A 17,101-nucleotide genomic window follows, 5' to 3' on the forward strand; every position below is an offset into this window, starting at 1 on the left:
TTAAGATCATCTCTTACTCTTGCACTTCCAAAGCAGTGGCTCAGCCCCTTTCTGCCCTCTGGCAGGACCTCCAGACTGATTACAGACACAGGATCTTCATAACAGAAGTAAATACAAAAGCAGTTCCTTTCTGCAATCCTTGTTTTCTAAATTTTCTACAATTCAGACATTCTTGGATTCCCTGAAGAATATTTAAAATGAGTATACTTGTCTGGGGCTAAAACCAAAATCCAAGAATTTGAGTTGTGGTCTGGAAGGGCTCTCTGATTTTTTTAAAAAAAAAGATTTTTATTTATTTTTAAAGAGAGACAGAGACAGAGAGAGAGAGAGAGAGAGAGAGAGGCAGAGACACAGGCACAGGGAGAAGCAGGCCCCATGAAGGGAGCCCAATGTGGGACTCGGTCCCCAGGATCATGGCCCGGGGCTGAAGGCGGCGCTAAATCACTGAGCCACCCAGACTGCCCTCTCTGTGATTTTTTTTCTGTGGTGTTTCAGCCCGATCGCTTGGTGAATTCATAGCAGCATGAGCCAGCAGTTTGTAGTGGTCTATAACTGAGACCCTGTCCATCGAAGGTTTTACCTCTTCAAATAGAGCAGTCTGTAAACAGTGTTCCTTTAGGATTTCCTCCCTGATGTGCACATTAAGCCCTCAGAAATGGTATTAAGGTGGACTTTAAAACCCCCCTGTTGAGACTCCAAAATTGATTAAGTGAAGGTAATACTGCAAGCTAGAATTTTCTAGTGTTTTGGTTGTTATTTTTAATAATTATTTACTAAATGATCTTCAGTTCAGGGGATCATAATAGATGATTCTGAGGGAAAGCTTAAGCTATTGATTTTTTTTTTCTCAGAGACCCCAAAGCTCTGATAAAGAGACTGTGTGTTTTCACCCATGTAATGGGGGTAGGCTGGAGAGAGACATACTGCCCCAGTCAGGCTTTGTCCCTATTCATGGGTGCTCAGGCTCTGAAAATGAGCATTCCGCTTTTGTTTTGTCTGCTCTGAGAAGATTTTTCGATGTTTGCACTACTGCCTTTTCAAAGTAGGGGGAAGGTGTCAGGGCAGTGAGGAAGGGGCTATACTCTCAGTAGGGCCTGTTTCTGTCTTTGATAGAATCTTTTTCACTGTTTGCAAGGCCTGTTTTTATTCAGTTTCCAGAAATATTCTTCAGTGGGACCACTGCAATAGGATATTTGTAATGTTTTTTGAGCTATTTCCCTCTTGGTGAACTAACATTCCCAAACATGATTGGCAGCCCAATTTGGGGGTAAGGGTGGAGCCAGAACCGTGCCAGGGCCTCTCAGTTTAGACCGGACCCATCTGCCTCCCCGTAGCAGTGGCCTTATTTTTGGAGTCAGGGTACTGACTTTTCAGGGTCACCTTTTGAAAAGCCCCAGCATTTCCAGAGCCATTTTAATGCCTATTATCTCCTGGTAACTTTAGGTCTAGCTTGATATGATAAGACATCAGGGCACAACTTTTCGTGTATCCCCATGGCATCTGGCACACGGTCAGTTTTTTTTAAACACAGTCAATTCTTATGAAATATTTCTTGTGTAAATGAATTGCTGCTCTAAGGCAGTAAAGGTCACTTTGCAAATGTTTTTACAGACTTGTAAACAGAGTGAAAAGAAGCAGCAGTGGCTGACCTGTTTGGGGACTTGTGCTTTGCTGGTGTTGCTGCTGCCCTTTCTTGGGCACTGTTATGTTTTGCCCTATGTGCTCCTGGCACCTGTGATCCAAAATGCTCTGCTGATCCAAGGGCAAATGTAATTCTTCCTAGGCCTTCCTAGGAGGACAGGACACTGTTTCTGGAGGCAGCTCTCACATCCTGTGCCGCCTCAGTATTGGGAGCAAGTAACATTTCCAAAAATCACCAGCCAGAGCTGAGAGAAAGCTTTGCTCTGATCCAGTACAAGCCTCATTCTGTATTAATTGACAGCAGCCTTGGCATGGGTGAATGAATCTCAGCAACTTCCTGCAGATTGAGTGCTGGAGTTCAAACAGCTTGTAACTGTCAGCTAAAAAACAAAGTGGTTTTAAGAGAGTATGGGATGTATTAACTATTATTCTGTCTTTTGGAATAGGAATGACATCTGTTTGTATTAAAATAGCTATTCCAGTTAAGCATAGATCAACGGCTCTGTGGTGAGAATTGGAGACAAATGATTTTTGTCTTAATTAGAACCAATTGCCTAAGGTTTTAGGGGTACAATACAGAACAGTGTAGGATCCCATAGAAGCTGAATGAAAACTTCTTGCACTCATGTTTAAAACAGTGCTACTTCCCGTGTGAGAGGGCGTCTTGGTTGAGAACAAAAAAACCTACTCTCAGAGATGTTCATTGCATGGATGCAAAGAAGCATCAGATGGGCATGTCCTCAATAGTAATACAGGGCAAACTGAGCAGAGGTTTTGAGAATACTCTAGGGTGTGGTAGTTCCTCCAGAGCACTGGCAGGTGGCAGGGTCTTAAAGAATTGGTTTTGAGAAGTGGTAGGATTCTAGCAAACCACACAGACCCACACTATGTTATGACCCCTTCATTGAAACGCGTGTTAAACCAGCTGGAAAAATAACCCGCTTCCCTGCACTGTGACCACAAGATTGGACCTAATGAAGATCATAGTATACCTGGAAATAATTTTACAGCCACTGAAGGAAACCACACATGTGAGGTCTCTCTCTGTTCTCTGTTGTTGTGTTGCTGCTGCGCTCGGAGGCTTCTGGGGGGTGGCGAAGGTCCAGGGACTGAGAGTGGTCACAGAAGAGAGGCCCCTGGGCTGGTGTCCATGTGCTGAGGCTTAAATGCAGCAGTCGCAGTCACCTCCAAAGTGTGGATTCGGTTGGGGTAGAGAAGAGGGTTGACATTTTCAGAAAATCCTCTTCAAGAGTATGTGAAAGAGTTGGCAGTCTTCATCTATGTGCACATTTTCTTAGAGAGATTCTCCTTCTTTGTATTCTTGGTCAGCAGGGGTAGGAGGAGTACCAGTTCCTGGGGTCTGCAGGCTGTGGTTCCACACCCACCAGCAAGCTCCTGGTGGGCACTTTCTTTTCCAAGTATTAGGAGGGCTCCTTCCTCTTGAGCCTTGCAACATCACTGCAACATCTCTTGGGTGACAGAGGAAAATTTTTATGTCTCTGTTAACTGGCCTGACTGGATTTTAATGACATGTTCTCTTAAAATGTGGGGCCGTGAAGACACAGGCAGTCAGGTCCCACCCTCCAGTCCTTTGCAGTGCCCCTGGGGCTCAAGATAGTGCTCACAGCCTGGTCACTGGCTGCATGCCGCTGTTTTGCAGAGGGTCTGAGCTGCATGAATCAGAATCATGGCTGTAGTCACATCTGCAAGGAGGCCCCGAGGGGAAGCGTCGCCTGCGAGTGCAGGCCTGGCTTCGAGCTGGCCAAGAACCAGAGAGACTGCATCTGTAAGTACAGACTAGCACATACCTGTGCTGGGAACCATCCTACCCCCAGAGGTTGTCTTCTGCAGTCCAGCAGCCGAAATGCCACCTCCTGGCAGAGCAGCTATATCAGGGCAGGCAGCTGTCCGCAGGATACTAACCTCCACTGACGGCTAAATTCGCTGCACGGGGTTAGTCTTCCCTAGGGAAGGAAGAGGATGCTTTTTAAGGGAACCCATCGAAGGAAATAAAATTCACAAGTCAGGACTGTGAATGCTGGGGGCCAGTCTCCCTGTTCCCATAGAATAAAATCAAATGTGGTCATCTGGCCATCAAAGCTCTTTGCTACCTGGTCCTGCTTCTTGTGCAAACCTCATCTGCCTCCTTTTCCCAAACACCCAACCTCTTTGCCTGTCGGAGAACAGCCCATGTTCCTTAGGTCTCAGGCCTTCCCCAAGCATTCCTCTCTGCCTGGCTTGGTGAATTCTCACTCAACCTTTAATATTCTGCTAACTTTTTTTTTTTAAAGATTTTATTTATTTTTTCATAGATACAGAGAGAGAGAGGCAGAGACACAGACAGAGAGAGAAGCAGGCTCCATGCAGGGAGCCCGATGTGGGACTTGATCCCGGGTCTCCAGGATCACATCCCAGGCTACAGGCGGCACCAAACCGCTGTGCCACCGGGGCTCCCCTATTCTGCTAACTTCTAATGATAATAATGATAAGGAGAGGTAGCTACTTTTGAGGGTGTATTTACTATGTGTAAAGGCTTGTCCAAAGATATAGCAATTTCATCAAATTCTTCATATCACCACCCTATTGAGCTAAGTATTATTATCCTCGTTTTCAGTTTGAGAAAATTGTGGAGAAGGTAAAGCAACAAGGTCACATAGAGAGCATGCAGCCAGTTAGGGTTCAGATGTAGGTCCTCCTAGCTCTAAGGCTGGTGCATCTTGCTAAATTGCCCAGAAGCCTGCCCTGACTGGCCCGGCCACCATTTTGTATTTTGGCTCCCACAGCGCTGTTGGTTCCTCAATGGGAGCACGTGACACCCAGGGTTGAATTGTGCATTTACGTGTCTGTCTCCCCAACTGTGAGTGCCCACAGTCAGGGACTTCGTCTTATTTTTGCCTCTCAGTGCCCCCACTGGGTGCCTACTACAGGTTGGGCTCAATACACATTTGTTTCATGAATGGTGTACACAGTTTGGACATAGCCGCCACACGATGATGAAACACAGGAATGAAACCCCAATTGGTAATAGGAAACAACCGGCCATTAACGGTGTTCCTAAAGTACTATTATGCTAGAGGAAACATGGATGATTTTCCTTTAGCAACTCTTCCCAAAGCCATGGACCTGCTGTAATTCCCCTGCAGTTTGCTAGGGATGGTTGTTTACAGTGAGTTGACCTTTGTGATTGAGAGATGAGGAGGTTGTTTCTTCAGTAAGAGCTTTCTCTCCATTGTCTCCATCACAAAGCAGAGTGTAGCCCTAAAACCTGACAAACCAGGGCTGGTGCCACCACCAGAAACAGATTCTGATAGGCTCTTAGGGCTCCTAAAAGTGAGGCTGTCCCTGAGGACTTCCGGTGGGCTGAACAAAGTGGAGACTGCTTATCCTGGCTCTAGGTATCCTCACAAGGAGGACCCAGGCCTCCAGAGGAGACTTGCTTGTGGAGTGAGATTCTTTGGCATTTCAGTTTTTCAGGGGCCAGTAGAATACTTGGGATTTAAATTTTAAAATATTTTTAAGATGTCACTTCTCCAATAATATAATCACATTTGAAGAAAGAACAAAAAGAAAAAAAAAAGATGCAGAATTCCACCACATAACCAGCTGCTTCACTTTTTTTTTTCTCTTCCTTCCTGCTACTTCACTTTGTTCTTATTCCTATTTAGTTGTTCTCAGGCATACACAATTTTTACATCACTGTAATCACAGAACAGTTTCTTTCTCACATCACAAATATGTATTTCGTTCTTTTAAGTTGGAAAAATTACAAATGCCTGGGTAATTCAAACAGTTTTAAGTGTGTAAAGAAAACCATATCCTTTCCCTTCCCATTTCTCTTGCCAAAGGTAACCACTGTTCAGTTTGATGAGTAGATTGTTTTGAGTTGGCTTCTCTGGTTACCCTCCCTTCTAACTAATCTAGATAGAATCTGATGAGAGAAATCCTAACATATAAATACAAATAAGTATTATCTGTTTCTTCCAGCCATAAAGTGCTATAACATTTTCTGTAGCCCCAGTACGGCCATATTAATATGCAAACTTCTCCTGATAGCCCAAAGCAGTAGTCTAGAATCTTTTGATATAATTCCTCTTGAATAGTGAAAATCTCCGTAGCCTTCCCATCCCCATCTTCCTATATAACTGCTCAAATCCATCATTTAGCATTTCTTGAATTCGTACTGTGACTGTCTATTCTCAGAGACAGCGTTACGCTCTGAGTCAGTTACTTCATTATGCACAATGCTGAGCACATACTAGGTGCTCAAATACTTGCTGAATGAAAATCAGAGATCTTCCCAAGCAAGCACAGCCCCGGGTTGTGGAAAACTCAGTGCTCAGTGTGTTGATTCATTTTCCTCTCAGTGACCTGTAACCATGGAAACGGTGGGTGCCAGCACTCCTGTGAGGACACTGCTGATGGCCCCGAGTGTAGCTGCCACCCACAGTACAAGATGCATGCAGATGGGAGGAGCTGCCTTGGTGAGTGACCCCTACACTTGGTAAGGGTCTGTCCCCAGCCCACCTGCCCACTCCTAACCCTAACCCTAACCCTATTAATGGTGTTAAGCACCAGATTCAGGGAGCTTCCAGTATTTGCCTCTGAATGGGTGCCGTGCAGCTTTACATGTGGCGGTGGGAATGAGTGGTCTAGTCCCGGGAGGGGGGTGTCTCTCTCTCTCTCTCTCCCCTCAGAAAGCCCTTTCTCTTCTCTTGGACTAGGGGGCTCCTGAAGATGGTATTCTGGAGACTGGGACATTACATCCTAAGGAGCAAGGGTGACATGAAGTTAAAGCTAGCCATTTGTAAGGACACAGTGGCCTTTATGGTCAGCAGAAGACAGTGTTAGAGTGAACCTGAAGCTTGCATTCCCTGGTGTCTCTTTGGTCACTGCAATATGCTTCAAAAATCTTTCTCATATTTAATGTTTACTAAGGCTCCATGGCCATTTAACGTGCTATGTTTCCCACAGAGCCTCATTACAACATATCTTTATTGAGTGAACAGAGTTGCATATCCTACATTGTTCTCATGTCTGGGGTTTCGGCAGAAGTGGTCGTACAGGGATCCCTGGGTGGCGCAGCGGTTTGGCGCCTGCCTTTGGCTCAGGGCGCGATCCTGGAGACCCGGGATCGAATCCCACGTCGGGCTCCCGGTGCATGGAGCCTGCTTCTCCCTCTGCCTGTGTCTCTGCCTCTCTCTCTCTCTCTGTGACTATCATAAATAAATAAAAATTTTAAAAAAATTAAAAAAAAAAGAAGTGGTCGTACAGGGGATGAGTAAACAGACTCGCTCTCTGCTGTCTCTTGTAGAGCAAGAGGATGCTGTTCCAGAGGTGACGGAGAGCAATGCCACGTCAGTGGTGGATGGCGATAAACGGGTGAAGCGGCGGCTGCTCATGGGTAGGCACTCCCGCCCCCTCCTGGGCACTGTCTTTTCCCTTTCCTTCCCTAACTTACTACATCAGACCTGAACCTGGGGCCCATACACCCTCAGATCAGCTGGACCAGGATCAGCAGCCCCTCTCAAGCTAGGCTGTGTTTGCTCTTCACCTACTACTGTTACTTAGTCACCATCTGAGGACCCTGCCATTGTGGGATGGACACCAGATGCCAGAATAACCAGGTTAGCCTCCCAGCACTGCCCCCCAGTTGCTGTAAGACTTGGGCAAATGGCCCTGAGCCTCTGTCTCCTGGTCTTTCTTGAAAATGGATGCAATTTAAAAAAAAAAAAATGAATGCAATAAAGCCTGCCTCTTAGGGTTATCAGGAAGCTCAGTGAGGATGATAATATGCAGAAGTGCCCAGAGTCCAATGCCTGGGACTTAGCGGGTGGTCAGTGAATGTCAATTCCAGTCCTTTTGAGTAACTATGACCAGGAAGGCACTTTGGGCAGTCCTTAGCTTAACATGGCAATCTGTTTTTGTCAGCTGGGTCCTCTTCTCTCTGACTTCAGCCCATGTCGATGGCAAAAGAGATGAATGGAGAAGAGTGGCACTTGGCTGTGGGATGTAAGAAGGTCTGCCAGCAAGTCTGCCAGCAGAGCTGGAGATGGGAGCAGAAGTAGAGGCGGTGGCTGTGGGGATGGCAGTCAGAACCTTTGGCACACTATTATTCTGGAGAAAGCTTGGCTTGACCTAAACAAAACTGACTGTTTGATAGCTTCTAGATTTAACAGGTAATATATTGAGCAGCCATTGGTTACCAGGCAGGTGACATTTCTGAACTCTTTTTTGCCCTCTTAAAGTTATTTTTAATTGTGTTAAGTTAAAATAGTACATATGAATAATATAAAAAAACCTTAAAAACCTAATTAGTGCTATGAAGCTTGTAATGAAATACATCATTTCCTTGCCTCTAACTTTCCATGCCCTCATTCCATTTGCCAGAGGCAACAATTATCATTTCTCTTAGTTGTTTCTTCTTCTCTCTTTCCCCCATATTTCTGAAAAGTGTATGCAATTATTTCTCTTTTTTCCAGTTCTATTATATTATACACTTATTTCTTGACATGTCAGTTTTAGATAGTAGCTTTGACTTCCTATTCCAGAGCACACTGAGTTTTAGCTCTCTCCTGCCCACTCCCAAAATGCACGCACACTCCCTCTCCTATAGTGGAGTTGTATCACTACTGAAGTCAAAGTTATGTATTTACATCATTGTAACTATAAGTATCTAAATGTGAGTCACCTGCACCATGTAGTTTGCTATGATTATTATTTTCTTTCTTTTCTTAGAAGTACGTAAAAATACTTCTAAGTGCCTCTTACCAGTTTTTTTTTTTTTTTTTTTTTTACAAATTTTGGGTGGCGTTCTAAAACCCTTTCAGTGTGTTCAAATACAGCAATTGACTTATTAATTCCATTTTCTTCTTAACAAGTGTCTTCTAGGGGCACCTGGGTGGCTCAGTTGGTTACGTGACTGCCTTTGGCTCAGGTCATGATCTCAGGGTCCTGGGATCAAGCCTCAAGACAGACTCCCTGCTCAGAAGGAAGTCTGCTTCTCTCTCTGCCCCTCCCCACTGCTCATGCTCTCTCTCTCATAAACAAGTAAAATCTTAAAAAAAAAAAAGTGTCTTCTGAGGCTTTCCCTGCTCTAGAGGGGCCCGACTCTCAGGGCTGGCTTGTACACCTCTCATTCCACTAGCGCCAGCCTAGGAAGGCCCTTCATCATGCTCCTGTGTCGGTAGACCCCATGTCTTCTCTGTTGTTAGTTCACATGAGGAGGTATATGTTTTTAAAAACCTCCCACGCCTGAAAATGCCTTTTGGGTTTTTGTCAGCTGCGTCCTCTTCTCTCTGACTTCAGCCCATGTGGCAAATGAGATGAATGGAGAAGAGTGGCACTTTATTGAGTATTTGGTTCAGTATAGAATTCAGAGTTGGGGATCCTTGGGTGGCTCAGCAGTTTAGCGCCTGCCTTCGGCCCTGGGCGTGATCCTGGAGGGCCCCTGCATGGAGCCTGCTTCTCCCTCTGCCTCGCTCTCTCTCTGTGTGTCTCTCATGAATAAATAAATAAAATCGTAAAAAAAAAAAAAAAGAATTTAGAGTTGTGAGTGTGAGTGCTGTATTATTTTCAAGGATTCGGTTTTGTTTCAAGAAGTCTAAAGTCATTTTTATTCTTGATCCTTTGAATGGAACCGACGAAAGCTTCTCTCTGGTTGCTTTCACAGTCTTCTTCTTGTCCCTGGTGATCTGAAATTTCACATTAATGACCCTTGCAAAAAAACAAAACAAAACAAAAACAGTTATGACTCTCATGATGGGACTTTATCCACCTGTTATACTGAAGACTTGATTGGCCTCTACAGTATGGATATTTGAGCCCCTTAGCTCCGAGAAAGTGCCTATATTTTTTCTTTGATAATTTTCTTAACTACATATTCTCTATTCTTTCTCTCTGGAATATCTGTTAGTTGACTATTTTAGCTCCTCTAATTTTCTTCTCTTTTCTTAAATTTTTGTTCTACTTCCTAGGAGATTTTTCTTTCTTTTTTTTTTCTTTTTACCCTCTATAGGATTCTTCTTAAATTTCTGCTTTCATATTTTAATTTTTCAAGAATTTTACTTTGGTATTTTATTGTAGGCACCTAATCATATTTCATGAATGCTTTTCTTATCTTTCTGGGGGAAATTATGAGATTTTTAAAACTTCTCTTTTGCTCCCTGTATTATCTTTGTTTCTTCCAAGTCCCTTTTCCCTTTTCATTTGATTTGGTGCCTTTATTTCATGTTAAAGGCCTTCCTGAAATGTCTGGTGATTCTAGGCTAGCTTCATATTTAATGGGGAAATACTAAAAAATCAATTGGATATTCTATCGGCTGGTAGGCTTTAAGCTTGGATGAGGCCACTAGGCAGTGGCTTACACATTTCATTTGGAGATCCTCAAATGCCAGTATCTATAGGTCTTTTCATTTGGACAGGCCAGTTTAGCTGGAGAGAAATCCTTTAGTCTCCTCCTAAGGGGACATAGACTTGACTGCCAGCGATCCTAGAGCTGGGGTGGTAGTAGTGGTGAGGCTTTGAGATCTTTCTTTTCAGAGTACACACTTTCACCTGACAGTGTCTCCTCCTCCCTCTCTGCTATTCCTGGTATCCTTGAGTCCAGTGTTTCTTTAGTTCCACTTCTCCAGAAGATACATTTCTCTGTGGTGGCCCAAATAGGAAAGAGGTGGAGTCACCTGGCTGTGGAATTTAGGAGGGGATCTGGGGTTTTATCTGTTTGTTATATAGACTTACTATCAATCTTCCTATTTTTAGCTCCTTTCTCACCTCTGCCTCTAGAGTGAGTTAGTATCTCCAATTCCCAGGCCTTTCTGGGTTCTGTGGCTCACATGAGCTTACCAATTGTTGGCACTCCCTCTGCAGATCACTAGGATTTAGCTTTCTGCTTTGTCCATTACTGCCTCTCCTTGACATGCTGCTTCCAGAATATTTGGTGTCTTTCATCTATTGTCTTTGCTTCTCTTTTCTCTGTCCTTAGGGATTTGTACTTTTTAAAAATTTTAATTTCAGAGTAGTTAACACAGTGTTGTATTAGTTTCAGGTGATTCAACACTTCCATATATCACTTGGTGCTTATCACAATAAGTGCCTTCCTTAATCTCCATCACCTGTTTCACTCATCCCCTCGCCCACCTCCCCTCTGGTAACCATCAATTTGTTCTCTATAGTTAAGAGTCTGTTTCTTGGCTTGTCTTCCCTTCTTTTTTTCCTTTGCTCATTTGTTTTGTTTCTTAAGTTCCACCTATGAGTGAAATCATATGGTATTTGTCTTTCTCTGACTTATTTCACTTAGCATACTACCCTCTAATTCCATCCGCGTTGTTGTAAACGGCAAGGTTTCATTCTTTTTATGGCTGAGTAATATTTCATTGTATATACCACATCTTCTTTATCCATTCATCAATCGATAGACATTTGGGCTATTTCCATAATTTGACTATTGTAGATAATGCTGCTATAAACATTGGGTGCATGTATCCCTTTGAATTAGTGTTTTCATATTTTGGGGGTAAATACTCAATAGTGCGATTACTAGATGTTAGGGTAGTTCTATTTTTAACTTTTTGAGGAACCTCCATACTTTTTTCCACAGTGGCTGTAGCAGTTCTTGATGCTTATACTTAAAAAAACCTATTCACTCTCATGCTAGTTTTTTTAAAAGATTTTATTTATTTGAGGGAGAAAGAGAGCACAAGCAGGGGGGCAGGGCAGAGGGAGAGGGAGAGCAGATTCCCCACTGAGCAAGGAGCCCAACTCAGGGCTTGATTTCAGGACCCTAGGATCATGACCTGGGCCAAAGGCAGACGCTTAACCAACTGAGCTACCCAGGTGTCCCTCATGTTAGGTTTAGAGAGCAAACAGAGATATACCTATTCTAACTGTCATATTTAACTAGAACTAAGCTTTCCCCCGAGGCTCTACATTGAGGTAGCTACTGAAGTAAAAGCAGTAAGTAAGACTAGAAAGACATTTGCTCATTGTCCCTCATCTCTATAGATGTTACTTAACAACTGTGGCTGATTTCATGTACTTCTAACAGTTCTTTCTCCTTTCAGGGAAAGGTAAACTCCTAACATGAGTTAATTGGCAGTTCCAAGAAAGTCATTGGTCTGCAGCAAGAGAATGGCTAGGGTAGGCGAAGCTTACCCTCTCTTGCTTCGCCCATTACTTATATTGAAGGGAGAGGGTTCAGGATTAAGGAGGGAACATCCCCCTTTGCCCTGTTCTGCATCCACATCTAGCTTGCCAGATGTGGCCACACTTAGCCGGTCAGTGGCTGTGGATCCATAGGAACTTGTATTGGCTTCAGATCTACCAGTAGGGGGGAAAAAGGCTCAGCAGGTTGGAGAGACACTTTTAACACCCTAACAAGCATCTTTGTGAGATGTCACTTATTTAGCTGGGTGAGAGGAGCTGCACCTGCAGGTGGTAGAGACTTGAGGTACAACTGTGAGTACCCCATCATGCTTCTTGGCTTCCATGAACTCTGTCAAGTATGAATCCTGCAGCCATATCCTTTCCTCCCAACCATATCAGCACTTCTTTAGCAAGCTAACTGTCTTTTTCTTACCTCCTTGTCAGAAACCTGTGCTGTCAACAATGGAGGCTGCGATCGCACCTGTAAGGATACTTCGACAGGTGTTCACTGCAGCTGTCCTGTTGGATTTACTCTCCAGCTGGATGGGAAGACCTGTAAAGGTAGCCTGTGCCTCTCCATGCTGCTAATGTGCAGGGATAAAGGGAGCTCTTCCCCTCCATTCCTCCTGAGTGACTCCAGATTTGCTCATGATTCATATTGATTGAAGCTTTTCTTCCCTTGGCTAGTGGAAGGTTATAATTGAGTAAGCTTAATTAGGACCAACTTAATTACATTAACTGTTGAGAAGGTCAGCTTCTGCAAGCATCAGATAACTCATTTCAGGCAGCAACCTTATTAGAAAAAGGCAGAAGTTCAAGAAAACATTCATTTGCAGGTGATAATATCAGTATATCATAAATAACAGCCTAGAGATTATGATATAAATAACAGCCAAGATTATTATTCAGAGAACTTAATAAATAGCTGTCCAATTAACTTTTGCTGATGAATAGAGACCTCAGTGACCTGCTAGTATTTTGTGGGCAAGAGTACAAAGGCTTCATTCTTTAACATTATAAAAAGCAGATAACCAGTTACCAGATGAAACTGAGAGAAGATAAGATTAATTTGAGTATCAGGAATCATTTAAAAGCATTGAGGCTACTTGATCATTGTGTAATTTGCCAAAACAAATGTTCTAATTCCTTATAATTTTAATCATTAAACTGGAATGGAAAGTATACCAAAGGGAGCCATCTTATCTCAAAAGAGCAGTGCAAGGATGAGAATGTAACAGGACATCACCATTCTTTCCCATAATCTGTTTCCTTAATGCTAGTCAAGGGTAGCACAAGTCAGAGTTCTCATGGGGATGAGGCACTCGTCTTTCCAAATTGGTTCAGCCAGACAAGAAAACATGTGAAAGATTAAAAACATCAGCAAACATCCTTAAATGCTTTCATGGGTCTGTTTTTGTTGCAGAGAGTAATGAAGCACGCACACAATAGCACGTCAGGGATTTGTGGAAAACCAGGCCAGTTTTGCTATCTGATTTGCTGATGCTTGCCTGTTACAGATATTGATGAATGCCAGACCTGTAATGGAGGTTGTGATCATTTCTGCAAAAACACTGTGGGTAGCTTTGACTGCAGCTGCAAAAAAGGATTTAAATTATTAACAGATGAGAAGTCTTGCCAAGGTATGTGCTGAAACGTAGCGGGGCTATGTGGTGCCCACTGATTGGAGCCGAGAAGATGAAACCCCACGCTGGCAGAGACTGGTTCATTGGGCTTCTTGATGGAGTCGTTAATCCAACCTCCAACCCATGCTTCACTTATTTCATTTGTTGGTAGAATAAAAACACTTATGTACCTCACAAGTATATTTTGAAATTTAAGCTGTTAATGATTAGAGAACACCTCAAAGTATCCATCTGGTGTGATTACAGCAGAGCTCGCTGCTGGAAATGGAATAGATCACAGAGTGTAAACAGGTTTGCATTAGGGTGTTGAGATTATGAATAATTTCTTTCTAAAATTTCCTTTAATTTTGTGGATTTTATAACAAAACTTGGTGGCAAAAAATATGTAGATTTAGTTAACATACCTTACCTTTTCCTAGAGGAAAGTTGGGGTCAACCCATAATCAAGGTCATGTACCAGCTGGTCTCTTCCTTATAGCCCTTGTTTTAATGAGCAACCAGCCTTTGGGGTTTGGGGAGAGGGATGGTGGAGAGGGATGGTGGAGGGGGAGGGGATTGAGTGGAAGCAAGGTTGGTCATTCCTTGGGCAGGATTGCAGACCCCCTCTTAGGTGCATTCCTTCTACACAAGTAGTGTCAAGGGAGCAGTTCTTGTTATTAATAACACTTTGGGGTGGTGGTAAGCTGTGTTGGATGAGGGGCATTATTTATATTTTCAGATGAGCACCTCTTATGCCCTATGGATATAGAGGAAGCCCTCTCAGGAAAGATGTGCTGCCATGTAGTCTTGTTCTGTTTCTTGGAACAAGAGCAGCCTGACTTATTTTGTTAGAAATCCCAGAATTAAGTCAGAATCAGGAAATAATATCTGCTTTCACTTCAGGTAATAAAAAAGTGTAACATAATAATTATTTTTTTTAACCTTATGGTGTGTGAATTAGGTTTCTCTTCTTTTTTTTCCCCCCTCTTACTACATAATTTGTCAGGCAGTTCAAGTATAGGACCCTTTAAATTCAGTAAGTTCATTCTATGTGACTATTGCATGGCTTTCTTTCCTTTGATTTGGAAAGCAAGCTTGATGTTCCACATAATGTTTCATAATGTATAGAGCAAGAAAAACCATATAAGCTGTGTAAACACATTAAAAAGGAATTAGAAAAGTGATCTCATTATTTTTGACAAAGCAACAGCCCATCATGTGCAGCCAAAGCCAGCTACTGAACAAGTCTACTTTCTCGATAACCGGCTGATGTTAATAACAGAATTCATAGAGTGACATCAATTACTAGGGAAGAAGTGGACTTTTTCTTATTTTTCACTTGGTCTTGGTAGAACAAATATTTTCACAGAACAAATTTACTCAAGAAATTGCCAGGATTTCTGGGAAAAGCTAGTGATGAAAAGGTTTTGTAAGAATTTTCCCTTTTTAATTTCATTGTTTCATTCCTTCAGTTCCTTCCAAATGTTTGTTTTTTATTAACATAGTGTCTCATGGCACATTTGGTGTTGAAAGAGATCTAGCTCTGGGCTAGTTGGCTTCCACTGAGTTCCACACTGGTCCTGGTTTATCCATTTGTGGACCCAAGTCGTAATTCTGTTAAAACCTTCCAAAGAGCTGAACAAGTAATGCACTGAAATTCTAGTCTACAAGAAAGATGTGAGGACCAGACCAGGGAAGAAGAGATGATTATACTGACAGAGGCAGCCTCCTGAGGCTGGTTTCCAGGACCTCAGCTGAAGCCAGAGATGCCTCTACATTGACCGAGGACAGGACAGCCCCTGTGGGGCTGAACCATGGCAGAAGAACAAAGCCAATCCAGTTTGGAGCTTAACCACCAAATTTTAGTGCCTGTGATAGAAAATCACTGAGGATGTTAGTGTTCATGCATTCTTTTAGTGCAGAGGACATTAAAACCCAATTGGCCTCTTGGGGCCAAAAGGCTAATTCTGGAAAGATAGGAACCAGATTTATTTCCAACCCAACTGTCTTCTGTTTTCAGTTTTCTGTGGTTTACATAATTAGTACTGTTGTTTTACAAATAGTAATGTAACAACAATAATGCATGTTATAGTTGCTATAACAACTATAGGTTGCACCTTATAGTTTACAAACCCTTTTAAGGTATGTTATCTCATTTAGCTTCATTTAAATATTTTAAATTACTCAGCCCTGCAAATAAGCATGAGAGAGAGAGACCCAGTGAGCTTAAAGGCAAGTAATATTTGCAACAGAATTTGGAAATAAAGATTGTTTGTGAGTATTCTTATTGTAGGCCACTCCACCTTCTCTTTAACACAAGTAAGCAGGAGAACTGATAGATACTTTAAAAAATTCTGTTTGTGTTGTTTTTATTGTTGGTCAATAAGTGAAGTTATAAACACTCATTCTTCAGACTTGGTTTCAGCTCCCCTCTCCCTTTGACAATTACAGATGTGGATGAATGCTCTTTGGATAGGACCTGTGACCATAGCTGCATCAACCACCCTGGCACATTCACATGTGCTTGCAACAAAGGGTATACCCTCTATGGCTTTACCCACTGTGGAGGTGAGCAGAATGCCCCACTAGGGTCAGATGAGGTTGGGCCTGTGGGGGAGCATGGCCTACCTTCAAGTTTCCCCAGATCAGGGTCAATTTTCCAATATTGGGGATGAATGGGATATTTTACTAGAGTAATAGTGACTTCACCAACTCCAGGGAGGCATCTGCTAAGGGAAACCTATTCACATGGATCCCTTTAACATGTTAAGTTATGGACCAGAAAGAAGAACTGAGCTAGTCAACCGTGAATTCTTCATTGACTTTATTGATGTAGTCTATTCAGACAGTGGGAGCATCTCTCAGGAGCTGATATCCTGTCTGTTGGAACTTCCCAGTAGATAGTAAAGTCACAGTCCTCAGAGAGACTTGGCAGGGCACCAACCATTTCCACAGCCTTGCTATGCACAGGAACTAGCTGAGAAGTCTTTTTCGAGGTTTGAGCTGGTTTTTTGAGCAGGTCTTTGAGCTGGAAGTGGACCATTGACTTTATCTCTCTGTGCTGTGCCCATGTAGCCACATGTTCTGATGTCACTATGCTCAGACAATGGCATAAATCAGATTTGACATCGAGTGATTTCCACCCTGCTCCCCCTGACCATCAGGTTCATTCAACAATTTTTGAGAATACAGATTCAGATTCTGATTCTGATTCAGAATGGCTAGGGCTTCCAAAGCAATCCTGAGTATCTGAATATTCGGGAACCACTGGCTTAAATATTTCCTGCCCATACCTTGTGTCCTGTGCTTAAGAAGAATGGATGGGAGTAATGTGGTATAGATAGTATTGTCTCTCTTCTGACCTTTTCAATACATCCTTGGCATGGCTAAAAACATCTTCCAGGCAATCAAGAAACCCCAAGGATATATTCCCTGAATATGGACATGTGTCTGGGTTTTAGGTGGAGCTGCCTTCCAACCTGGACTCAGCCTTGTGTTGATGGGGATTTGTGCAAGTCATTTGCCTTCTCTATACTTCAACTACTGAATATGAACTATCCAGTGAGGAATCCTAATTCTTTCCCCTTTGGCATGTAGCCTACGAGGATAGTAGAATTTCACATCGGAGGCCTGTGCAGTGTTTGAGCTTGGACATGTGACAGTAGAGTGTGCTCCCTTCTGAGAATCCTTAATGGGGG

At 42.9% G+C, this 17,101-nt stretch overlaps 1 protein-coding gene across 4 annotated transcripts in view; it reads left to right on the forward strand.

Annotated features, from left to right (window-relative positions):
• SCUBE2 (signal peptide, CUB domain and EGF like domain containing 2) overlaps positions 1-17,101 on the forward strand; it is a 70,102-nt gene that overhangs the window by 19,805 nt on the left and 33,196 nt on the right. For all 4 annotated transcript variants that reach the window (XM_055317879.1, XM_055317877.1, XM_055317881.1 and 1 more), the window contains exons 5-10: positions 3,302-3,427; positions 6,006-6,122; positions 6,953-7,042; positions 12,226-12,342; positions 13,299-13,421; positions 15,855-15,971. In XM_055317879.1, coding sequence (XP_055173854.1) covers positions 3,302-3,427; positions 6,006-6,122; positions 6,953-7,042; positions 12,226-12,342; positions 13,299-13,421; positions 15,855-15,971 — 690 coding nt within the window. The remainder of the gene's footprint in view (positions 1-3,301; positions 3,428-6,005; positions 6,123-6,952; positions 7,043-12,225; positions 12,343-13,298; positions 13,422-15,854; positions 15,972-17,101) is intronic.

This window comes from Nyctereutes procyonoides, unplaced genomic scaffold (genome assembly GCF_905146905.1).
Source record: "Nyctereutes procyonoides isolate TBG_1078 unplaced genomic scaffold, NYPRO_anot_genome, whole genome shotgun sequence".
NCBI lineage: Eukaryota > Metazoa > Chordata > Mammalia > Carnivora > Canidae > Nyctereutes > Nyctereutes procyonoides.